The sequence below is a fragment of the Sebastes umbrosus genome, chromosome 22, assembly GCF_015220745.1.
Source record: "Sebastes umbrosus isolate fSebUmb1 chromosome 22, fSebUmb1.pri, whole genome shotgun sequence".
Lineage (NCBI taxonomy): Eukaryota > Metazoa > Chordata > Actinopteri > Perciformes > Sebastidae > Sebastes > Sebastes umbrosus.
The window spans coordinates 541,799-567,598 of record NC_051290.1 but is presented as its reverse complement, the minus strand read 5'-3'; the positions used below and the strand labels follow the sequence as shown (position 1 = coordinate 567,598).

The 25,800-nt window shown below is 41.4% G+C and overlaps 3 protein-coding genes across 17 annotated transcripts in view; 2 read left to right on the top strand and 1 right to left on the bottom strand.

Annotated features, from left to right (window-relative positions):
* The first annotated feature begins 361 nt into the window (after window positions 1–361).
* LOC119481741 (zinc finger protein 850-like) lies at window positions 362–14,230 on the top strand. 12 transcript variants are annotated; one of them, XM_037758916.1, is made up of 4 exons: window positions 574–2,820; window positions 12,503–12,838; window positions 13,007–13,031; window positions 13,200–14,230. In XM_037758916.1, exons 1-4 carry the CDS (start codon window positions 609–611, stop codon window positions 13,468–13,470), a joined length of 2,844 nt encoding a protein of 947 aa, XP_037614844.1. In that variant the 5' UTR covers window positions 574–608; the 3' UTR covers window positions 13,471–14,230. The 12 variants fall into 12 exon arrangements, with proteins under 12 accessions (XP_037614845.1, XP_037614844.1, XP_037614846.1 ...); XM_037758917.1 differs by adding an exon at window positions 362–397 and having other exon boundaries at window positions 1,156–2,820; window positions 12,503–14,230; XM_037758918.1 differs by lacking the exon at window positions 13,007–13,031 and having other exon boundaries at window positions 12,503–12,562; window positions 13,235–14,230.
* On the top strand, window positions 8,350–12,207 carry LOC119481797 (C-type lectin domain-containing protein 141-like). Of its 2 annotated transcripts, none has more exons than XM_037759039.1 (3): window positions 8,350–8,619; window positions 9,551–9,679; window positions 12,154–12,207. In XM_037759039.1, exons 1-3 carry the CDS (start codon window positions 8,351–8,353, stop codon window positions 12,176–12,178), a joined length of 423 nt encoding a protein of 140 aa, XP_037614967.1. In that variant the 5' UTR covers window position 8,350; the 3' UTR covers window positions 12,179–12,207. The 2 variants fall into 2 exon arrangements, with proteins under 2 accessions (XP_037614967.1, XP_037614966.1); XM_037759038.1 differs by having other exon boundaries at window positions 9,545–9,679.
* Window positions 14,231–15,373: 1,143 nt separating the features above from the next.
* LOC119481760 (zinc finger protein 510-like) overlaps window positions 15,374–25,800 on the bottom strand; it is a 15,274-nt gene continuing 4,847 nt past the window's right edge. For 2 of the 3 annotated variants that reach the window (XM_037758953.1, XM_037758955.1), the window contains exons 4-8: window positions 25,724–25,800; window positions 24,966–25,096; window positions 24,660–24,883; window positions 17,291–17,370; window positions 15,374–16,176 (exon numbers count right to left, since the gene is read on the bottom strand). The exon at window positions 25,724–25,800 is cut by the window's right edge and continues 191 nt beyond it. In XM_037758953.1, coding sequence (XP_037614881.1) covers window positions 15,804–16,176; window positions 17,291–17,370; window positions 24,660–24,883; window positions 24,966–25,096; window positions 25,724–25,800 — 885 coding nt within the window. In that variant the 3' untranslated portion in view covers window positions 15,374–15,803. The remainder of the gene's footprint in view (window positions 16,177–17,290; window positions 17,371–24,659; window positions 24,884–24,965; window positions 25,097–25,723) is intronic. The other variant, XM_037758954.1, reaches the window with a different exon arrangement.

Genomic DNA, 25,800 nt, shown 5'->3' with positions numbered 1-25,800 from the left:
GTGTGCCGTACGTTAGTGTGCCGTACGTTAGCATGCGGGACAATTCATAATTGTGAGAATTAATAAATGTCAAGGGGGCGTCTATGGTGACCAATCAAATGTCTACAGAGGGACCACGGTTGGTTGTCACAGGTGGTAGTGCATTAGTCAGACTGGAACATTGTGGGTTATGTTCCACTGACATGTTTTAATGTTCTTTATGGTTCTAGATAGGTCGCTCCACCATGGCATCTCACTGACTCTCTCTCTCTCTCTCTCTCTCTGTCTGTATGTCTGTTGCTATAGAAAAGGAGAGGAAGAAAGGGACTGATTCATCAGAGAGTTCACACTGGAGAGAAACCCCACAGCTGTGATGAATGTGGGGAAACTTTCACTTTTCAGAGTACCCTCAAAAGACATCAACGCATTCACACTGGAGAGAAACCCTACAGCTGTGATGAATGTGGAGCAGCTTTCACTCAATCAGGTCACCTGAAAATACATCAACGCATTCACACTGGAGAGAAACCCTACAGCTGTGATGAATGTGGAGCAGCTTTCACTAAATCAAGTTACTTGAAAATACATCAACGCATTCACACTGGAGAGAAACCCTACAGCTGTGATGAATGTGGAGCAGCTTTCACTCAATCAGGTCACCTGAGAACACATCAACGCATTCACACTGGAGAGAGAAACCCTACAACTGTGATGAATGTGGAGGAGCTTTCACTACATCAGTTAACCTGAAAATACATCAACGCATTCACACTGGAGAGAAACCCTACAGCTGTGATGAATGTGGAGCAGCTTTCACTACATCAGGTTACTTGAAAACACATCAACGCATTCACACTGGAGAGAAACCCTACAGCTGTGATGAATGTGGAGCAGCTTTCACTACATCAGGTTACTTGAAAACACATCAACGCATTCACACTGGAGAGAAATCCTACAGCTGTGATGAATGTGGAGCAGCTTTCACTACATCAGGTTACTTGAAAACACATCAACGCATTCACACTGGAGAGAAACCCTACAGCTGTGATGAATGTGGAGCAGCTTTCACTACATCAGGTCGCCTGAAAGAACACCAACGCATGCACACTGGAGAGAAACCCTACAGCTGTAATGAATGTGGAGCAGCTTTCACTACATCGGGTAACCTGAAATCACATCAACGCATTCACACTGGAGAGAAACCCTACAGCTGTGATGAATGTGGAGCAGCTTTCACTACATCAGGTTACTTGAAAACACATCAACGCATGCACACTGGAGAGAAACCCTACAGCTGTGATGAATGTGGAGCAGCTTTCACTACATCAGGTCGCCTGAAAGAACACCAACGCATGCACACTGGAGAGAAACCCTACAGCTGTAATGAATGTGGAGCAGCTTTCACTACATCGGGTAACCTGAAATCACATCAACGCATTCACACTGGAGAGAAACCCTACAGCTGTGATGAATGTGGAGCAGCTTTCACTACATCAGGTTACTTGAAAACACATCAACGCATGCACACTGGAGAGAAACCCTACAGCTGTAATGAATGTGGAGCAGCTTTCACTACATCAGGTCACCTGAAAAGACATCAACGCATTCACACTGGAGAGAAACCCTACAGCTGTGATGAATGTGGAGCAGCTTTCACTACATCAGTTAACCTGAAAAGACATCAACGCATTCACACTGGAGAGAAACCCTACAGCTGTGATGAATGTGGAGCAGCTTTCACTACATCAGGTTACTTGAAAACACATCAACGCATTCACACTGGAGAGAAACCCTACAGCTGTGATGAATGTGGAGCAGCTTTCACTACATCAGGTTACTTGAAAACACATCAACGCATTCACACTGGAGAGAAATCCTACAGCTGTGATGAATGTGGAGCAGCTTTCACTACATCAGGTTACTTGAAAACACATCAACGCATTCACACTGGAGAGAAACCCTACAGCTGTGATGAATGTGGAGCAGCTTTCACTACATCAGGTCGCCTGAAAGAACACCAACGCATGCACACTGGAGAGAAACCCTACAGCTGTAATGAATGTGGAGCAGCTTTCACTACATCGGGTAACCTGAAATCACATCAACGCATTCACACTGGAGAGAAACCCTACAGCTGTGATGAATGTGGAGCAGCTTTCACTACATCAGGTTACTTGAAAACACATCAACGCATGCACACTGGAGAGAAACCCTACAGCTGTGATGAATGTGGAGCAGCTTTCACTACATCAGGTCGCCTGAAAGAACACCAACGCATGCACACTGGAGAGAAACCCTACAGCTGTAATGAATGTGGAGCAGCTTTCACTACATCGGGTAACCTGAAATCACATCAACGCATTCACACTGGAGAGAAACCCTACAGCTGTGATGAATGTGGAGCAGCTTTCACTACATCAGGTTACTTGAAAACACATCAACGCATGCACACTGGAGAGAAACCCTACAGCTGTAATGAATGTGGAGCAGCTTTCACTACATCAGGTCACCTGAAAAGACATCAACGCATTCACACTGGAGAGAAACCCTACAGCTGTGATGAATGTGGAGCAGCTTTCACTACATCAGGTCACCTGAAAAGACATCAACGCATTCACACTGGAGAGAAACCCTACAGCTGTGATGAATGTGGAGCAGCTTTCACTCAATCAGGTCACCTGAAAGAACACCAATGCATGCACACTGGAGAGAAACCGTACTGGTGTGACCAATGTGGTAAAACTTTTTCTCAGGATAGTTCCCTTAAAGTCCACCAACGCAGTCACACTGGAGAGAAACCCTACAGCTGTGATGAATGTGGAGCAGCTTTCACTCAATCAGGTCACCTGAAAACACATCAACGCATTCACACTGGAGAGAAACCATACTGGTGTGACCAATGTGGTAAAACTTTTTCTCAGAATAGTTCCCTTGAAGTCCACCAACGCATTCACACTAGAGAGAAACCGTACTGGTGTGACCAATGTGGTAAAACGTTTTCTCGGGGTAGTAACCTTAAATCCCACCAGCGCATTCACACTGCATCGTTGTGAACATGTTTCAGAGCCTAGCTAGCTGTTTCCTCCTGCTTGCTCCCTATGCCCTGATAGCTGTGTTGTTATATTCAGAGCTTCTCTCCACATTGAAGTCTGACCAACAGTAACTTCATGTTCTAAACAGCATGTGTGTTGTCGTGGCTACGACTACATACTTTCTTCCTTTTATATATTTAATTCTTTACCATGCATTAATCTGCTGAGTATTTTCTGGATGAATTGTTTGGTAAAGACCAGAAACTGTTGACTGTAGTCGACCCCCTGGGCCTGTGCCCCGTAGACCCGTTCAATAATCCATCCACGAGTTGACAGCTGGAGAAAGATCAAGGAGGACATTCACATCCGACACAAGAGACCATCTATGAACAGAGACAGGGGTTACCATCCCCCCACCGAATACAACCACCTGTTATCATGTGACTGCTGGACTAGCGTCATGTGATGAGAAGATCCCTTTTCTCCCACATGGCCGCTAAAGACTCTGATCTTTACTAAAATGTAATTTGGATTTGTCCAAAGACAATTAATGTAGTGTATTATTATATGTGTGTGTTTGCCTTAGTTAGACTTTTATTCCACTGCCTTTAAGCCAGGAAGTGTTCCATTAAAACAGTTCCACCATCTTTGATAACACCAACGTCATGTTTAGTGCCATTCTGCATGTTTCCTTATCAAAAATACAAAATTAGAAATCATCTAACGATTGAATTGTAACAATCTTTATTAAAAGAATGAGCTTTCAGGAGCTGAAGACTGACTCTGCGTCCTCCATGATTGTGCCAGGATGCATCTTCTGCGCGGGCAGACCGGCACTTTAAAATGACCTCCTATCTGAGAAACCACGCGGCTGTGTTCCTGCTCTTTGCCTTTCTGTTCTTCTTCTTCTGCTCTCTTTTGGTGGAAACTTACTCTTTACTAGTCTGAAGATGTGATTCGGAACAACAAGAGGTGAAACCTCAGAATCTAGCACTAAAATCCAAGATGGAGGCCGCCCAAAACCAAAATGGCGTCTGCCAAAAACCAAAATGGCGACGGCCAAAAAACCAAGATGGCGACGTACTATTCATGTGTTTAATTAGTAAAAGCCCTGGATTCAATAAAACGATGAATTAAAGGAGCTTATAGTAAAAATCTTGACCAAATGTAAAAAAGAAAAATAGACAAATTAACCCTAAAATCTTTTTTAATGTCAAATTACACGTTAACGCTACTTTATTAAAACAGCTGATGGGAAACACCAGGATACATTTTCCTCAGAGTGAAACTCCCTCCTTTGTGCAAAGGAACTGATTCTCTTGTTCTGGAAAGGGAAAGAGGGGCCAACATTTAAATCCTGGATAACAACACTGACTGATCCCCTCCACCTAGAAAGAATCCGATACACCCTTAATGACAGACTGGAGGTATTTGAAAAGACTTGGAGACCGATGATCTCCTCTATAGGAGGGACAGACAATTAAGACGCAATAGACACATAGTCTTTAGTACCCGAGGTAGCACTGCTCAGGGATGGGAGGGTTACAGCTGTTTATGTATATACTGTATGTCGCCAATGTCTCCCTGATTTGTTTGCCTTAGGGTGTCTGTGCTTTTTGTTTTGTATTTGCTTGTCTCCATGTTGTTTGCCCTTAGTTTCTAGTTTTGTCTGTTTTTGTTGATGTATATAAAAAATGAGGCATGATAAACACCCCACAGTTTGTATCACTGACATGCACATGCTTCTTAATAAAAAATATTTGAAACAAGTTTTGATTTTATTCTCGTAATATAACAACTTTTTCTCTCAAAGTTAAGATTTCATTCTCATAACATTACGGCTTTTTCACGTAAAGTTATGACTTTATTGTGTAAATCTCAGATGTGTTTTCCCTCAATGTGGTCCTAATACTCCGTAGTACATTGTCTCTTTGGCCCTCACTGCATTAGACTTCTATACTATATACTTAGACTATAAACTGTTACCTTCATCACAATGATCACATGTTTTGCGGCTCCAGACAGATCATTATTATTATTTATTTTTGTGCCTAAAATGGCTCTTTTGATAGTAAAGGTTGCTGACTCCTGCTCTAGGGGACATATTTAACAAAACAAGGAGACTAAGATCCACAATCCGTGGATGCTTTTTCTCCTTCATCACCTTTCTTAATTCTTTTGCGTATCAAAGACAGTAACGTGATCCTGGAGAGTCCCGTGTTTCCTGTGACGGAGGGACGATCTGTGACTCTGCGTTGCACAACTCGAAGCAACTCTTCAAACCTGCGAGCCAGCATCTTCATGAAGGACAGATCTCCTGTCGGAGCAGCCGTCACGGGGCAGATGAGCCTCCCTGCGGTGTCCAAGTCTGATCAAGGCCTCTACATGTGCGTGATCACCGGCGTCGGGGCTTCAACGGAGAGCTGGCTCACTGTGAGAGGTGAGAGGAAGTAGGAAATAATGCATGTATGTATACAACAAGACAGGAAGTAGAAAGATTAAACACAGTTTATCAAGAATGTCTTCAAACAATACCCTAAGTAGTTTTTTTTACCTAAACCTAACTAAGTAGTTTTGTTGCCTAAACCTAACTAAGAAGGTTTGTTGCCTAATCCTTACTAATTAGTTTTGTTGCCTAAACCTAACTAAGTAGTTTTGTTGCCTAAACCTAATCAAGTCGATCTTTTCCTAAACCTAACTAAGTAGTTTTGTTGCCTAAACCTAACTAAGTAGTTTTGTTGCTTAAACCTAACTAAGTAGTTTTGTTGCCTAAACCTAACTAAGTAGTTTTGTTGCTTAAACCTAACTAAGTAGCTTTGTTGCCTAATCCTTACTAATTAGTTTTGTTGCCTAAACCTAACTAAGTAGTTTTGTTGCCTAATCCTAATCAAGTCGATCTTTTCCTAAACCTAACTAAGTAGTTTTGTTGCCTAAACCTAACTAAGTAGTTTTGTTGCTTAAACCTAACTAAGTAGTTTTGTTGCTTAAACCTAACTAAGTGGTTTTGTTGCTTAAACATAACTAAGTAGTTTTGTTGCTTAAACCTAACTAAGTAGTTTTGTTGCCTAAACCTAACTAAGTAGTTTTGTTGCTTAAACCTAACTAAGCAGTTTTGTTGCCTAAACCAAACTAAGTAGTTTTGTTGCTTAAACCTAACTAAGCAGTTTTGTTGCCTAAACCAAACTAAGTAGTTTTGTTGCTTAAACCTAACTAAGTAGTTTTGTTGCCTAAACCTAACTAAGTAGTGTTATTGCCTAAACCTAACTAAGTAGTTTTGTTGCGTACTGGTTTTCATACACAGGAGGAGCCATGGAGAGAGGAGAGGCAGGTCGACCGTCTGATGGTTTTACTGGAAACGTGACGGGAGGTGAGCTCCGGAAACACACGTCTAATAAGCTGTTGAATGTTATACAGCCCGCAGGTCATGAGGCCAGATGCTCCACATGCCGCCTCATGTTTGACGTTCATATCAGATACAGTATTTATGGATCTGGTTGTTTCACCACCAGCAGGTCCTGGTGCTCCTGCAGCAGCACGCCTCCTGTCTGTCTCCAGACTGGTGTGTCACCTGGTGGTGGGAGCTCCTTACCTGATGACCACCGTCGTCCTGGGACTCGTATACAGAGACATACACTCTAACAGGTAAAAAAAATATATATATATATATATACATTTATTTTATAATTTTTTTATAAAATTTTTAAAAAAATAAATATATAAAAATAAATATAGATAAAAATAAATATATATATAATGATATATATATATATTTATTTTTCATTTTTTTATTAAATCAAAAAATATAAAAAAATAAAATTAAGTATTTATACGTACAGTATATATATATTTTTATATATATTTTTTTATTTTTTTATTTTTTTCACATCCACAGGAAAGACACCAGACGTCACCATGGAGACGCCACAGCGTAGTGAAAGCGGCAGGGATTGGATAAGCAGTATGTTGATGTCACCGCTGTGTGTTACAGTATAATTATTAAAATGAAGGGATTTAACTATGATGTCATCCAATTGTTCAATATTTTAATTTGTTGTATGGTTTAGTCCAGCGGTCAGCAACCTGCGTCTCTTCAGCTCCTCTCCAGTGGCTCCCTGTGGATCTATAAAAAACGGACGACGGAGTATTAGGGCCACATTGAAGTCATGATATTATAAAGTAGTAATTTTAAAAATGTAATAGATATCCCCATGAAACATCCCTCATTCATTAGTTACTGTTCTGTGTCGGTGCCTTAATGCAGGTTGTTTCACTTTCATCTGTGGATGACAGAGTTAATGTATGCCTGCAGGGGAAGAACATGATGGTGAGATGTGAAACTGTAAATAAATGGAAGTGATCCAACGTTACACAGCGAACTGGACATTGGTTTGTTTTTAGAGCACGCGTCCAAACAAGTTCTCCCGTCCGCCCCTCAATGGCTTATAGATGTTGGTATTTGTTTGTTAAAAGGCTAACTGTCAGGCTAAGAGTTCCTGTAACACTGACCCGACGGGAAAGCAATGATTTTACCTCTGATGTCGTATTATTTGACTTTACCAACCACTATCAGTCCAAAGATTAAAGTTTATAGAAAATCAACTACATATATATACTTCAGTAGTCTGGCTTATGACAAATAGGTCATAATATAATAAATATATACATCTATAAATAGGTTATAGTATAATATATATATATATATATACATCTATAAATAGGTTATAGTATAATAAATATATATATATATATACATTATATAAACCATGTAGCTGTAGTTTCCCTCCTGACCTCCAGGTGGAGACTTTCTGTCACTTTAAACTGAAAAACCAGACCGGAAGTACTTGTAACCGGAAGTGTGGTTGTCGGGCTGATGGCGGGACAGTTGTTGTTGTTAGCTGAAGACCTTTGATCCGTGTGGAGCTCGAGCTGCAGGTGAACCAGCAAACAACTCAGGTAAACACTAACAAGCTTCCTCTGAGCCGGAAGTCCAAGAGGACACGAAGAGAAGAAGAATATGAACCGAGTTAAACCCGAAAACAGAGTTAGCTCCATGCTAACAAGCTAACAGCTAGTTAGCTCCATGCTAACAAGCTAACAGCTAGTTAGCTCCATGCTAACAAGCTAACAGCTAGTTAGCTCCATGCTAACCAGCTAACAGCTAGTTAGCTCCATGCTAACAAGCTAACAGCTAGTTAGCCTGTTAGCTTCTGCTGCTGTGTGGCTCACTGCTAGCGTTAGCATTAGCTCTCTCTAATGTGTGCTCCTGTTCTCTGATTGAACAGACCAGGACCAGGACCAGCACCAGGACCAGCACCAGGACCAGCACCAGCACCAGCACCATGACCAGCACCAGCACCAGCACCATGACCAGCACCAGGACCAGCACCAGCACCAGCACCAGGACCAGCACCAGCACCAGCACCAGGACCAGGACCAGGACCAGGACCAGGACCAGGAGCCCGGCTCAGAAAGCAGCTTTAACAAACTGTGAGATGGAAAAGGTTTGGGCTCCAGAACAGCTGATCAGAGTTTGTTCCATCAAATGTGAGGATGAAAACAGCCTTCATCATCAATGGAGCTCCGATACTACGATTCACCATGGCAACAGGTAACTAAGAGACACAGCCTCCATCTGGATCCACGTAGAGATGGTAATGCACGGATACGCTGACTGTGTTAGACTGTAGTCTACATTACATTAAATAGATTTATTCAGCTTTAGTGTGACTGTATTAGACTGTAGTCTACAGTACATTAAATAGAGTTATTCAGCTTTAGTGTGACTGTATTAGACTGTAGTCTACAGTACATTAAATAGAGTTATTCAGCTTTAAAGTGACTGTGTTAGACTGTAGTCTACAGTACATTAAATAGAGTTATTCAGCTTTAGTGTGACTGTGTTAGACTGTAGTCTACAGTACATTAAATAGAGTTATTCAGCTTTAGTGTGACTGTATTAGACTGTAGTCTACATTACATTAAATAGAGTTATTCAGCTTTACTGTGACTGTATTAGACTGTAGTCTACATTACATTAAATAGAGTTATTCAGCTTTAAAGTGACTGTGTTAGACTGTAGTCTACAGTACATTAAATAGAGTTATTCAGCTTTAGTGTGACTGTATTAGACTGTAGTCTACATTACATTAAATAGAGTTATTCAGCTTTAGTGTGACTGTATTAGACTGTAGTCTACATTACATTAAATAGAGTTATTCAGCTTTAGTGTGACTGTATTAGACTGTAGTCTACATTACATTAAGCTGCTCTAACAGACTGACAGCTGTCTGTGTTCACAGTCACAGCGTTATAAAGAAGAAGGACATGCAGAGGTTTGGTTCTGAGCTGAGGGACACTTGATGCTGTGTGATATCTGAATGTTCAAAGAAATGACTGACGGCACATAAAAGAGTCACTTTAGACAGTCCAGAGTAACAAACTGATATCTGACACACAGTAAACCTTCCATACGGACTGAACCAATGAGGAAATAAAACACTCATCACACTTTCTGAAACAGAGACCAGGACCAGGACCAGGACCAGGACCAGGACCAGGAGCACTACAAGAGCGAGCCAGAGGAGGAGCAGCAGAACCCGGACCAGCGGAGCAACAAGGTCCCCAGAAGACCAGCAGCAGGCTCGTCCTCCGATCCCACCGATGTTCAGGTCAGTGTTCATGACTTCATGACTTCATGGGGGGGGGGGTCTCAGAGAGTGTAAAATGTTGGAGGGTCGTCGTGGATACGACCTGCACCCTCCCATGTTAAATCCAGCGTGGTAAACACTACACATCCAGTAAAGGATGGAAACACTTTGGGTTTCACACATTGACAGGAAAAGCAGAGCTAGACAGAGCAGAGCTAAATCCATCCATCCATCTTCAACCGCTTATCCGGGATCGGGTCGCGGGGGCAACAGCTCCAGCAGGGGACCCCAAACTTCCCTTTCCCGGGCCACATTAACCAGCTCTGACTGGGGGATCCCGAGGCGTTCCCAGGCCAGAGTAGAGATATAATCTCTCCACCTAGTCCTGGGTCTTCCCCGTGGTCTCCTCCCAGCTGGTCGTGCCTGGAACACCTCCCAAGGGAGGCGCCCAGGAGGCATCCGTGCTAGATGCCCGAACCACCTCAACTGGCTCCTTTCGACGCAAAGGAGCAAGGACTCTACTCCGAGTCCCTCACGGATGACTGAGCTTCTTACCCTATCTCTAAGGGAGACGCCAGCCACCCTCCTGAGGAAACCCATTTCGGCCGCTTGCACCCGCGACCTCGTTCTTTCGGTCATGACCCAACCCTCATGACCAGAGGTGAGAGTAGGAACGAAGATTGAACGGTAGATCGAGAGCTTTGCCTTCCGGCTCAGCTCTCTTTTCGTTACAACGGTGCGGTAAAGCGAATGCAATACCGCCCCTGCTGCTCCGATTCTCTGACCAATCTCACGTTCCATCGTCCCCTCACTCGCGAACAAGACCCCGAGATACTTGAACTCCTTCACTTGGGGTAAGGACTCATTCCCTGCCCGGAGTAGCGCATCTGATTGGCTACGGATGATTTCCTGTTGAAAAAAATGCATTTGTGGGTCGTGCACGTCGGGAATCTCATAAAACCCACACAGATGAACACAGTGAAGTTCACACATGACAGCAGTTTGTTTATAAATGTAACAACATCCAAATGTGTTTTTGATCAAATACTTTTAAGTACATATATTTGTGGATTTCTATTACATTTATTTAAAACAAGACATATTTTTGTGTGTGTCAGAAATATATTTGTGAACCTTAGTTTTTTATGTGGTTTGTTTTTTTTACATTTATATATAACGATAACTGTGTTTGTGTGCATTGAAAAATATTTTTGTGGAGAGAGTCATTTATATATAAATCACCAGATACATGTGTGACTCCTTCTGTGTGCATTCATTAATATTGAGACTGATCTGAGCCCATAAAAAGCAGCTAAAAGAGAGAGAATAGCAGAAATCAGAATCAGGTTTACACATACAAGGAATTAGCCTTATTGTTTTTGGTGCATAACAATAAACAGAGAAATAAAAAAACACAGAAGCATGCACTGTGCTGGTAAAGCCAAGACACAACTATAGAATAGAAGAAATACAATAAGGACATCAAAATACTTCTATCTGTAATAACTATACATGAGTTTTAAAATGAAAGAGTTCAACAGTTTTGTGTATGAATCACAGTATGAATGCATACTTTTTTACTCGGCTATACAGGAAATGAGGTCTCTACCTCAATGTGTTTCTTGTTTGAATGAATGACTGACTTAGTGCGTGGTATGGGTTAATCTTCAACTATACCGGGTTTTACATTTCCCATAATGCAACTCCATAATGGGGATGTCGCCTGATAATTAATAAATTAACTGCATGATTGTCCATAGTTAATCTCAATTAATCACAAATTAATCTCACATTTTTTATCACTTCAAAATGCACCTTAAAGGGAGATTTGTCAAGTTTTTTAATAATAATGATAAATAATCGTGCAGCCCTAATGTATATTGATTATATGTTTATTGATTGTATGTTTATTGATTATATGTTTACTGATTATATGTTTATTAATTGCCCTTTTTTCACAAGACAAAGTGTCAACAATAGTCTTTCTGTATTGTTATTTTACAGGTGTTGAAGGAGTGTTCCATCCCGCTGACACGTGTCAAGATCAGCAATGCGATGTTGGCTGCGATGGACGCCGTTGGACGCTCAGCAGCTGTTCCAAAAGGCCAAAAGGTCATCTGCAGGTTCATTTTCTCTGTTAGTTGAGGCCTTATATATATTAAAGAGTCCTCTTCTTCCTGAAATACTCTAAATTAATATTAATTAGTATGCCGTACGTTAGTGTGCCGTACGTTAGTGTGCCGTACGTTAGCATGCGGGACAATTCATAATTGTGAGAATTAATAAATGTCAAGGGGGCGTCTATGGTGACCAATCAAATGTCTACAGAGGGACCACGGTTGGTTGTCACAGGTGGTAGTGCATTAGTCAGACTGGAACATTGTGGGTTATGTTCCACTGACATGTTTTAATGTTCTTTATGGTTCTAGATAGGTCGCTCCACCATGGCATCTCACTGACTCTCTCTCTCTCTGTCTGTATGTCTGTTGCTATAGAAAAGGAGAGGAAGAAAGGGACTGATTCATCAGAGAGTTCACACTGGAGAGAAACCCCACAGCTGTGATGAATGTGGGGAAACTTTCACTTTTCAGAGTACCCTCAAAATACATCAACGCATTCACACTGGAGAGAAATCCTACAGCTGTGATGAATGTGGAGCAGCTTTCACTCAATCGGGTAGCCTGAAAATACATCAACGCATTCACACTGGAGAGAAACCCTACAGCTGTGATGAATGTGGAGCAGTTTTCACCAGATCAGGTCACCTGAAAATACATCAATGCAGTCACACTGGAGAGAAACCCTACAGCTGTGATGAATGTGGAGCAGCTTTCACTACATCAGGTCACCTGAAAATACATCAACGCATTCACACTGGAGAGAAACCCTACAGCTGTGATGAATGTGGAGCAGCTTTCACTACATCAGGTCACCTGAAAATACATCAACGCATTCACACTGGAGAGAAACCCTACAGCTGTGATGAATGTGGAGCAGCTTTCACTCAATCAGGTCACCTGAAAGAACACCAACGCATGCACACTGGAGAGAAACCCTACAGCTGTAATGAATGTGGAGCAGCTTTCACTACATCAGGTGAGCTGAAAAGACATCAACGCATTCACACTGGAGAGAAACCCTACAGCTGTGATGAATGTGGAGCAGCTTTCACTACATCAGGTCACCTGAAAATACATCAACGCATTCACACTGGAGAGAAACCCTACAGCTGTGATGAATGTGGAGCAGCTTTCACTCAATCAGGTCACCTGAAAGAACACCAACGCATGCACACTGGAGAGAAACCCTACAGCTGTAATGAATGTGGAGCAGCTTTCACTACATCAGGTGAGCTGAAAAGACATCAACGCATGCACACTGGAGAGAAACCCTACAGCTGTGATGAATGTGGAGCAGCTTTCACTATATCAGGTCACCTGAAAAGACATCAACGCATTCACACTGGAGAGAAACCGTACTGGTGTGACCAATGTGGTAAAACTTTTTCTCAGGATAGTTCCCTTAAAGTCCACCAACGCAGTCACACTGGAGAGAAACCCTACAGCTGTGATGAATGTGGAGCAGCTTTCACTCAATCAGGTCACCTGAAAACACATCAACGCATTCACACTGGAGAGAAACCATACTGGTGTGACCAATGTGGTAAAACTTTTTCTCAGAATAGTTCCCTTGAAGTCCACCAACGCATTCACACTAGAGAGAAACCGTACTGGTGTGACCAATGTGGTAAAACGTTTTCTCAGGGTAGTAACCTTAAATCCCACCAGCGCATTCACACTGCATCGTTGTGAACATGTTTCAGAGCCTAGCTAGCTGTTTCCTCCTGCTTGCTCCCTATGCCCTGATAGCTGTGTTGTTATATTCAGAGCTTCTCTCCACATTGAAGTCTGACCAACAGTAACTTCATGTTCTAAACAGCATGTGTGTTGTCGTGGCTACGACTACATACTTTCTTCCTTTTATATATTTAATTCTTTACCATGCATTAATCTGCTGAGTATTTTCTGGATGAATTGTTTGGTAAAGACCAGAAACTGTTGACTGTAGTCGACCCCCTGGGCCTGTGCCCCGTAGACCCGTTCAATAATCCATCCACGAGTCAACAGCTGGAGAAAGATCAAGGAGGACATTCACATCCGACACCAGAGACCATCTATGAACAGAGACAGGGGTTACCATCCCCCCCACCGAATACAACCACCTGTTATCATGTGACTGCTGGACTAGCGTCATGTGATGAGAAGATCCCTTTTCTCCCACAGGCCGCTAAAGACTCTGATCTTTACTAAAATGTAGTTTGGATTTGTCCAAAGACAATTAATGTAGTGTATTATTATATGTGTGTGTTTGCCTTAGTTAGACTTTTATTCCACTGCCTTTAAGCCAGGAAGTGTTCCATTAAAACAGTTCCACCATCTTTGATAACACCAACGTCATGTTTAGTGCCATTCTGCATGTTTCCTTATCAAAAATACAAAATTAGAAATCATCTAACGATTGAATTGTAACAATCTTTATTAAAAGAATGAGCTTTCAGGAGCTGAAGACTGACTCTGCGTCCTCCATGATTGTGCCAGGATGCATCTTCTGCGCGGGCAGACCGGCACTTTAAAATGACCTCCTATCTGAGAAACCACGCGGCTGTGTTCCTGCTCTTTGCCTTTCTGTTCTTCTTCTTCTGCTCTCTTTTGGTGGAAACTTGCTCTTTACTAGTCTGAAGATGTGATTCGGAACAACGAGGTGAAACCTCAGAATCTAGCACCAAAAACCAAGATGTCGACGTACTATTCATGTGTTTAATTAGTAAAAGCCCTGGATTCAATAAAACGATGAATTAAAGGAGCTTATAGTAAAAATGTTGACCAAATGTAAAAAAGAAAAATAGACAAATCAACCCTAAAATCTTTTTTAATGTCAAATTACACGTTAACGCTACTTTATTAAAACAGCTGATGGGAAACACCAGGATACATTTTCCTCAGAGTAAAACTCCCTCCTTTGTGCAAAGGAGCTGATTCTCTTGTTCTGGAAAGGGAAAGACGGGCCAACATTTAAATCCTGGATAACAACACTGACTGATCCCCTCCACCTAGAAAGAATCCGATACACCCTTAATGACAGACTGGAGGTATTTGAAAAGACTTGGAGACCGATGATCTCCTCTATAGGAGGGACAGACAATTAAGACGCAATAGACACATAGTCTTTAGTACCCGAGGTAGCACTGCTCAGGGATGGGAGGGTTACAGCTGTTTATGTATATACTGTATGTCGCCAATGTCTCCCTGATTTGTTTGCCTTAGGGTGTCTGTGCTTTTTGTTTTGTTTTGTTTTCCTTTCATGACGTATGTTTTTTGTATTTGCTTGTCTCCATGTTGTTTGCCCTTAGTTTCTAGTTTTGTCTGTTTTTGTTGATGTATATAAAAAATGAGGCATGATAAACACCCCAGTTTGTATCACTGACATGCACATGCTTCTTAATAAAAAATATTTGAAACAAGTTTTGATTTTATTCTCGTAATATAACAACTTTTTCTCTCAAAGTTAAGATTTCATTCTCATAACATTACGGCTTTTTCACGTAAAGTTATGACTTTATTGTGTAAATCTCAGATGTGTTTTCCCTCAATGTGGCCCTAATACTCCGTAGTACATTGTCTCTTTGGCCCTCACTGCATTAGACTTCTATACTATATACTTAGACTATAAACTGTTACCTTCATCACAATGATCACATGTTTTGCGGCTCCAGACAGATCATTATTATTATTTATTTTTGTGCCTAAAATGGCTCTTTTGATAGTAAAGGTTGCTGACTCCTGCTCTAGGGGACATATTTAACAAAACAAGGAGACTAAGATCACTTCTGGTCCTCGACTCTGATCCGTCCTGGTGGGTCTTCATGTGTCTCGTCACATTGTGTCACAGACAGAGCACTTGTAGGGTTTCTCCCCATCATGGACCCTCGTTTGAGTCAACAGGACCGACTTGCAGGAGAACCGTTCAGTTTCTCTTTGCTGCGGTATCTCGCGTATCGCTGCAGATTTCACACACTAAGTCTGTTTCTGGGACTCCACACGTGTCGGTATACGACCTGTGAACCCAGTTTTTGACACAAAAATAATCACATTTGTGCGGCCTCTGCTCTGCACGGACCCACTTGTGATTCCTCAGCGAAGACATTTGAGCGGACGTTGTGCCGGGCGACGTGTCCGTTGAGGCCGGCGATGGAGAGGAAAGACTTTCCGCAGATGTTACAGCTGTGTGTCTTCTGGTGACTCTGAAGATGAGCCCTCAGCTCGTCCGCAGACTCTAAATGTTCTCCGCATAGACCACAAAGCCTCTCCGGATCGTCCACGTGACTCCAGGAGTGTTTGATCAACATGCTGGTCGACGCGTGCAGAGCTCGGCACACTTCACAGAACATCATTTGGACTCCTGAATGTCTCCTCCTCCTCCTCCTCCTCCCTCCTCCTTTACGCTGTGATGTCGAGCTGCTGGATAGAACAGAGTTACGTTGTCAATATGCTGCCCTCTGCTGGCAGAGAGCGGCGACTACAGAAGCATGTTGTGGAAGACCAAACGTGGATCATGACATCATTCGATCTGCATTCGCTGTCTCTAGCAAGCCACACGTCTCTACTGCCGGTATGAACCCAAAATAAACAGTAAACAGATTGTTCTGTGATTTAATATCAATAAATAGATGATGCTGAAATAACTACATCATGATGCTGATCAGTAAAAAGTCTGAATTCATGCTCTGTCAGGTCTGTTGTCATGACGCTATCGTCAGCCCCGTGAGTCGTTTGTATCGTCAGACCCGTGAGACGTTAGTATCGTCAGACTCGAGTCGTTAGTCTCGTGAGTCGTTAGTATCGTCAGGCCCGTGAGTCGTTAGTATCGTCAGACTCGTGAGTCGTTAGTCTCGTGAGTCGTTAGTATCGTCAGGCCCGTGAGTCGTTAGTATCGTCAGTCTCGTGAGTCGTTAGTATCGTCAGGCCCGTGAGTCGTTAGTATCGTCAGACTCGTGAGTCGTTAGTCTCGTGAGTCGTTAGTATCGTCAGGCCCGTGAGACGTTAGTATCGTCAGACTCGTGAGTCGTTAGTCTTGTGAGTCGTTAGTATCGTCAGGCCCGTGAGTCGTTAGTATCGTCAGACTCGTGAGTCGTTAGTCTCGTGAGTCGTTAGTATCGTCAGGCCCGTGAGTCGTTAGTATCGTCAGACTCGTGAGTCGTTAGTCTCGTGAGTCGTTAGTATCGTCAGGCCCGTGAGACGTTAGTATCGTCAGACTCGTGAGTCGTTAGTCTCATGAGTCGTTAGTATCGTCAGACCCGTGAGTCGTTAGTCTTGTGAGTCATTAGTATCGTCAGACCTGTGAGTCGTTAGTCTCGTGAGTTGTTAGTCTCATGAGTCGTTAGTATCGTCAGACCCGTGAGTCGTTAGTATCATCAGACCCGTGAGTCATGTGAGTCGTTAATGTCATTTACAGGTTATAACAGAATGATCGTCCATGCTTTTATTATTATTAATAATGTATTTATTATTATTCATATTTATATTATTATATTATATTTAAGAGTCCGCTCTCATCTCAAAGCCACACTCTCACCTCGTGTTCAGCTCGGTTTGATCAGAAGTCGAGGAAGAATCCGGAAGCTCTTCCTCTCTCGCCGGGACTTCCTCTTGTGCCTGGAAGAGATCAGAATCAGATTCCCAAAGAAGACGCCGCGGTTTATAAATAAATAAATAAATGTAATGTAAAGACTATTAAAGAATAGCATCAGAATCTAAGAATAAATCGCGGCTTCTTCTTTGGAAATGTATTTATATATTCTTGTATTAATTCCCTTATTTGTTTAATTCTCCCTTTTATTTATTTATGTATTTGTTTATATTATTTTTAAATCTATTTTTAATTTAATTTGTATTTGTTTTAATTATTTTCATTAGAAATAAATAAATAAATATATAAATAAATACACACATTTAAAAAAAAAAAAAATTCATCAATAAAATAAAAGGGGGAATTAAACAGACGTGTAAATAAATAAGGGAATTAATACAAACATAAATAAAGAAGCAAATTAAAACAGACATCAATTTATGTCACATTTGATTAATTAATTAATGATTAAACTTATTTATAATATTATTTTTGCTACATTAAATTACATATTTATTCATTTATAGAGTGATTTATTTTCTTATTAATTTTTTTATTTTGGCAGGTTCGGGCCTCTTTACTGGCGTCGTAAAGAGTTTATGTTGGTGTCACTATATAAATATACAATATAAAAATAATAATAATAATAATAATAATAATAATAATAATAATAATTAAAGCTGCAAGCAGCGATGATCGGGCCCTCGCCCACGCGCGCACGTCGGGGGAACGAGCACGTCGGGGCACGTACATGTCTTCAGGGCAAGACTCTTATAAAACATGTCAAATTTGGGGAAGATTGGACAATGTACAGCCAATTTACAACAACTTCCTGTTTCCTGTAGGGGGCGCTATGACTATCACGCATAATACCACATATATGTCTTCAGGCCTGGTCCATTATCCAGCTTGTGAAGTTTGGAGCAGATTGGACTATGTAAAGTCAAGTAACAACAGCCTCCTGTTTCTTGGCGAAAGGCGCTTTTTCGCCGCCACGCCACGGCAACATAGTTCGATAACTTTTTGATCTTTTGATAAGTTTTCATCCCAAAGGTCTTAAGATACTACTGACCAAGTTTCACGTAGATGTGATTAATTTCTGAGGCAGAGTACATCAATGTGTAAAACATGATATTTCCTGTTACCACTAGGTGGCGCTATGACTGTGAGTCAAAATTTGCATATGGATGTCGTCAGACAGGGACCTTTATCAGGCATGAGAAATTTGGAGCATATAGGTTAATGTACGACAAAGTTACAACAACTTCCTGTTTCTTGGCGAAAGGCGCTTTTTCGCCGCCACGCCACGGCAACATAGTTCGATAACTTTTTGATCTTTGAGTAACTTTTCATCCCAAAGGTCTTAAGATACTACTGACCAAATTTTAAGTTGATCGGGTTAAATCTCTAGGAGGAGTTCGTTAAAGTACAGCGCCTGGATATGGTAAAAAAACGCCATAAAATCCAATATGGCCGACTTCCGGTTGGGTTTACGGTATACCTCCAAGAGGCTTTTATTTATGTCTCATCATGGTACATATACCTACCAAATTTCGTAAATTTAGGAGAAACGTGTCGTCGGGGCTACTCAATAGGGGGCGCTAGCGAGCCAATTTGCCACACCCGAGCACGAAACCCATATCAGATATTCATTTCACGCACGTCTGACACGTGTGCAAAATTTCAAAAAAAGTTCACTATCCCAAGCACCTCGTTTTCACGCTCAAAGACATAATAGAATAATAATAAGAATAATAATAATAATTAAAGCTGCAAGCAGCGATGATCGGGCCCTCGCCCACGCGCGCACGTCGGGGGAACGCGCACGTCGGGGCACGTACATGTCTTCAGGGCAAGACTCTTATAAAACATGTCAAATTTGGGGAAGATTGGACAATGTACAGCCAATTTACAACAACTTCCTGTTTCCTGTAGGGGGCGCTATGACTATCACGCATAATACCACATATATGTCTTCAGGCCTGGTCCATTATCCAGCTTGTGAAGTTTGGAGCAGATTGGACTATGTAAAGTCAAATAACAACAGCCTCCTGTTTTTTGGCGAAGAAGCTTTTTCGCCGCCACGCCACGGCAACATGGTTCGATAACTTTTTGATCTTTTAATATCAAATCTAATATGTGTCCTTGTCGTGATGTGTTTTTACTATACATATTACAATTAACGTCATGACATTAACTTTTATATAACTTAACATTGTATATATTATATATATATATATATATATATATACATATATATATATATATATAAAATATATATATATATATGTATATATATATATGGAAAAGTTAGAAGGAAAAGTTTTAAAGTTATTATTTTTTGGGGTGATTTTTGAAGTATTTTATTGATAGGACAGTGGATAGAGTGTTGGAAAGGGGGAGAGAGAGAAATGACATGCCGAAAGGATTACAGGCCGGATTCGAACCCGGGTCCACCGCTGCTAGGGCGCTCGCTCTACCGACTGAGCTAAACCTGAGCTAACCAGCCGCCGAAGGAAAAGTTTTGTTTCATCATTGGAGGTTACAAGATTTGTATTTCTTCATATGTTCTTAGTATTTTTCTCACGGATTAACCCACAAGAAAAGATTATATTCATTTTTAATTGTATTTTTATGTAGAGTTTTTCCCAGACAGTGTTTTGTTTCAATTTAGGAGAGGGTTGGTTGCAGTATACAACCATTTCCGGTTTCCTGTAGGGTGCGCTATGACTATCACGCATAATACCACATATATGTCTTCAGGCCTGGTCCATTATCCAGCTTGTGAAGTTTGGAGCAGATTGGACTATGTAAAGTCAAGTAACAACAGCCTCCTGTTTTTTGGCGAAGAAGCTTTTTCGCCGCCACGCCACGGCAACACGGTTCGATAACTTTTTGATCTTTTGATAAGTTTTCATCCCAAAGGTCTTAAGATACTACTGACCAAGTTTCAGGTAGATGTGATTAATTTCTGAGGCAGAGTACATCAATGTGTACAACATGATATTTCCTGTTACCACTAGGTGGCGCTATGACTGTGAGTCAAAATTTGCATATGGATGTTGTCAGACATGGACCTTTATCAGGCATGAGAAATTTGGAGCATATAGGTTAATGTACGACAAAGTTACAACAACTTCCTGTTTCTTGGCGAAAGGCGCTTTTTCGCCGCCACGCCACGGCAACCTAGTTCGATAACTTTTTGATCTTTGAGTAACTTTTCATCCCAAAGGTCTTAAGATACTACTGACCAAATTTGAAGTTGATCGGGTTAAATCTCTAGGAGGAGTTCGTTAAAGTACAGCGCCTGGATATGGTAAAAAAACGCCATAAAATCCAATATGGCCGACTTCCGGTTGGGTTTACGGTATACCTCCAAGAGGCTTTTATTTACGTCTCATCATGGTACATATACCTACCAAATTTCGTAAATTTAGGTGAAACGTGTCGTCGGGGCTACTCAATAGGGGGCGCTAGCGAGCCAATTTGCCACACCCGAGCACGAAACCCATATCAGATATTTATTTCACGCACGTTTTATCTTGCATGAGAAATTTGGAGCAGATTGGTTACTATACGCCAAAGTTACAACAACTTCCTGTTTTTTGGCGAAGAAGCTTTTTCGCCGCCACGCCACGGCAACATGGTTTGATAACTTTTTGATCTTTTGGTAACTTTTCATCACAAAAGTCTTAAGATACTACTGACCAAGTTTCAGGTAGATGTGATTAATTTCTGAGGCAGAGTACATCAATGTGTAAAACATGATATTTCCTGTTACCACTAGGTGGCGCTATGACTGCGAGTCAAAATTTGCATATGGATGTTGTCAGACAGGGACCTTTATCAGGCATGAGAAATTTGGAGCATATAGGTTAATGTACGACAAAGTTACAACAACTTCCTGTTTCTTGGCGAAAGGCGCTTTTTCGCCGCCACGCCACGGCAACATAGTTCGATAACTTTTTGATCTTTGAGTAACTTTTCATCCCAAAGGTCTTAAGATACTACTGACCAAATTTGAAGTTGATCGGGTTAAATCTCTAGGAGGAGTTCGTTAAAGTACAGCGCCTGGATATGGTAAAAAAACGCCATAAAATCCAATATGGCCGACTTCCGGTTGGGTTTACGGTATACCTCCAAGAGGGTTTTATTTACGTCTCGTCATGGTACATATACCTACCAAATTTCGTAAATTTAGGGGAAACGTGTCGTCGGGGCTACTCAATAGGGGGCGCTACCGAGCCAATTTGCCACACCCGAGCACGAAACCCATATCAGATATTCATTTCACGCACGTCTGACACGTGTGCAAAATTTCAAAAAAAGTTCATTATCCCAAGCACCTCGTTTTCACGCTCAAAGACATAATAGAAGAATAATAAGAATAATTAAAGCTGCAAGCAGCGATGATCGGGCCCTCGCCCACGCGCGCACGTCGGGGGAACGCGCACGTCGGGGCACGTACATGTCTTCAGGGCAAGACTCTTATAAAACATGTCAAATTTGGGGAAGATTGGACAATGTACAGCCAATTTACAACAACTTCCTGTTTCCTGTAGGGGGCGCTATGACTATCACGCATAATACCACATATATGTCTTCAGGCCTGGTCCATTATCCAGCTTGTGAAGTTTGGAGCAGATTGGACTATGTAAAGTCAAATAACAACAGCCTCCTGTTTTTTGGCGAAGAAGCTTTTTCGCCGCCACGCCACGGCAACATGGTTCGATAACTTTTTGATCTTTTAATATCAAATCTAATATGTGTCCTTGTCGTGATGTGTTTTTACTATACATATTACAATTAACGTCATGACATTAACTTTTATATAACTTAACATTGTATATATTATATATATATATATATATATATATACATATATATATATATATATAAAATATATATATATATATGTATATATATATATGGAAAAGTTAGAAGGAAAAGTTTTAAAGTTATTATTTTTTGGGGTGATTTTTGAAGTATTTTATTGATAGGACAGTGGATAGAGTGTTGGAAAGGGGGAGAGAGAGAAATGACATGCCGAAAGGATTACAGGCCGGATTCGAATCCGGGTCCACCGCTGCTAGGGCGCTCGCTCTACCGACTGAGCTAAACCTGAGCTAACCAGCCGCCGAAGGAAAAGTTTTGTTTCATCATTGGAGGTTACAAGATTTGTATTTCTTCATATGTTCTTAGTATTTTTCTCACGGATTAACCCACAAGAAAAGATTATATTCATTTTTAATTGTATTTTTATGTAGAGTTTTTCCCAGACAGTGTTTTGTTTCAATTTAGGAGAGGGTTGGTTGCAGTATACAACCATTTCCGGTTTCCTGTAGGGTGCGCTATGACTATCACGCATAATACCACATATATGTCTTCAGGCCTGGTCCATTATCCAGCTTGTGAAGTTTGGAGCAGATTGGACTATGTAAAGTCAAGTAACAACAGCCTCCTGTTTTTTGGCGAAGAAGCTTTTTCGCCGCCACGCCACGGCAACACGGTTCGATAACTTTTTGATCTTTTGATAAGTTTTCATCCCAAAGGTCTTAAGATACTACTGACCAAGTTTCAGGTAGATGTGATTAATTTCTGAGGCAGAGTACATCAATGTGTAAAACATGATATTTCCTGTTACCACTAGGTGGCGCTATGACTGTGAGTCAAAATTTGCATATGGATGTTGTCAGACATGGACCTTTATCAGGCATGAGAAATTTGGAGCATATAGGTTAATGTACGACAAAGTTACAACAACTTCCTGTTTCTTGGCGAAAGGCGCTTTTTCGCCGCCACGCCACGGCAACCTAGTTCGATAACTTTTTGATCTTTGAGTAACTTTTCATCCCAAAGGTCTTAAGATACTACTGACCAAATTTGAAGTTGATCGGGTTAAATCTCTAGGAGGAGTTCGTTAAAGTACAGCGCCTGGATATGGTAAAAAAACGCCATAAAATCCAATATGGCCGACTTCCGGTTGGGTTTACGGTATACCTCCAAGAGGCTTTTATTTACGTCTCATCATGGTACATATACCTACCAAATTTCGTAAATTTAGGTGAAACGTGTCGTCGGGGCTACTCAATAGGGGGCGCTAGCGAGCCAATTTGCCACACCCGAGCACGAAACCCATATCAGATATTTATTTCACGCACGTTTTATCTTGCATGAGAAATTTGGAGCAGATTGGTTACTATACGCCAAAGTTACAACAACTTCCTGTTTTTTGGCGAAGAAGCTTTTTCGCCGCCACGCCACGGCAACATGGTTTGATAACTTTTTGATCTTTTGGTAACTTTTCATCACAAAAGTCTTAAGATACTACTGACCAAGTTTCAGGTAGATGTGATTAATTTCTGAGGCAGAGTACATCAATGTGTAAAACATGATATTTCCTGTTACCACTAGGTGGCGCTATGACTGCGAGTCAAAATTTGCATATGGATGTTGTCAGACAGGGACCTTTATCAGGCATGAGAAATTTGGAGCATATAGGTTAATGTACGACAAAGTTACAACAACTTCCTGTTTCTTGGCGAAAGGCGCTTTTTCGCCGCCACGCCACGGCAACATAGTTCGATAACTTTTTGATCTTTGAGTAACTTTTCATCCCAAAGGTCTTAAGATACTACTGACCAAATTTGAAGTTGATCGGGTTAAATCTCTAGGAGGAGTTCGTTAAAGTACAGCGCCTGGATATGGTAAAAAAAACGCCATAAAATCCAATATGGCCGACTTCCGGTTGGGTTTACGGTATACCTCCAAGAGGGTTTTATTTACGTCTCGTCATGGTACATATACCTACCAAATTTCGTAAATTTAGGGGAAACGTGTCGTCGGGGCTACTCAATAGGGGGCGCTACCGAGCCAATTTGCCACACCCGAGCACGAAACCCATATCAGATATTCATTTCACGCACGTCTGACACGTGTGCAAAATTTCAAAAAAAGTTCATTATCCCAAGCACCTCGTTTTCACGCTCAAAGACATAATAGAAGAATAATAAGAATAATAATCATTTGAATTACAATAGGTCCTCGGACCGACTTTGTCGGTGCTCGGGCCCTAATAATCATTTGAATTACAATAGGTCCTCGGACCGACTTTGTCGGTGCTCGGGCCCTAATAATAATAATAAGAATAATAATCATTTGAATTACAATAGGTCCTCGGACCGACTTTGTCGGTGCTCGGGCCCTAATAATAAAAATCTAAATCAGCAGAAACAACAGATTGAGGTAAAGATTAATAACCGATTGACGACGTTTAGTCGTTGCGGAGGACAAATGAGAGCATTAAATGAAGCACCTTCAGTCGGAAGTAGAGGGCAGAATGCCCCGTGCTCCTGCAGCTCTCCGGCGTCAGCGTCTCGGCCGTGATTGGCTGGAGCCTCTTCCTCCGGTTGGTGGTGAAGACGTCGAACGGTTTGTGAGCAGCCAGCTGAGGGAAGGTGGACTTCAGCAGGTCCAGGAAGTCGGCCTCCTGCAGGCCTCGGGAACACCGGACCTCCTGCACCGGGTACTTCTTGAACACTGAAGCGGTAAAATAAGGTTTTAACTTTAAAGCGTACGTCTTCTTTCTGGATATGGGATGGTTCTACCACGTTAAACTCACCGCTGGCGGAGAGCACCTGGATCCGGGAGTCCTCCAGGATGCGGATCTTGAGGTCTACGTGGTCCGGTGGTTCACTGGTCCGAGGTCTGCCACGCTTCCTCCTGTCAGACTGAACCGTGGGCGGCAATAACCTGAAACACCAGCAGGCTATTAAACTAATGGAGTCATTTAACCTGATACTTTACTGCAGAACAAGTACTAGTACTACACTGTAAAAACACTCTGTTACAGTACACGTACTAGTACTACACTGTAAAAATACTCTGTTACAGTACTAGTACTACACTGTAAAAATACTCTGTTACAGTACACGTACTACACTGTAAAAATACTGTTACAGTACAAGTACTAGTACTACACTGTAAAAACACTCTGTTACAGTACTAGTACTACACTGTAAAAATACTCTGTTACAGTACACGTACTACACTGTAAAAATACTGTTACAGTACAAGTACTAGTACTATACTGTAAAAACACTCTGTTACAGTACTAGTACTACACTGTAAAAATACTCTGTTACAGTACACGTACTACACTGTAAAAATACTGTTACAGTACAAGTACTAGTACTACACTGTAAAAATACTGAAAGTGCTTTGTACGTTTACTGTAACAGAGTATTTTTAGAGTGCAGTATTAGAACTTTTACTCCAACAGAGTATTTTTTACAGTGTAGTATTAGTACTTAAAGTACTTAAAGTACTAATACTACATAGTAAACTAGCGTTGTGAATCTTATAATCATTGATTGTAACCTTGATGCGACTTCATAATCTGGTTCTGTGAGATGATCCTGGTGCTGGTCCTGGTCCTGGTCCTGGTGCTGGTGCTG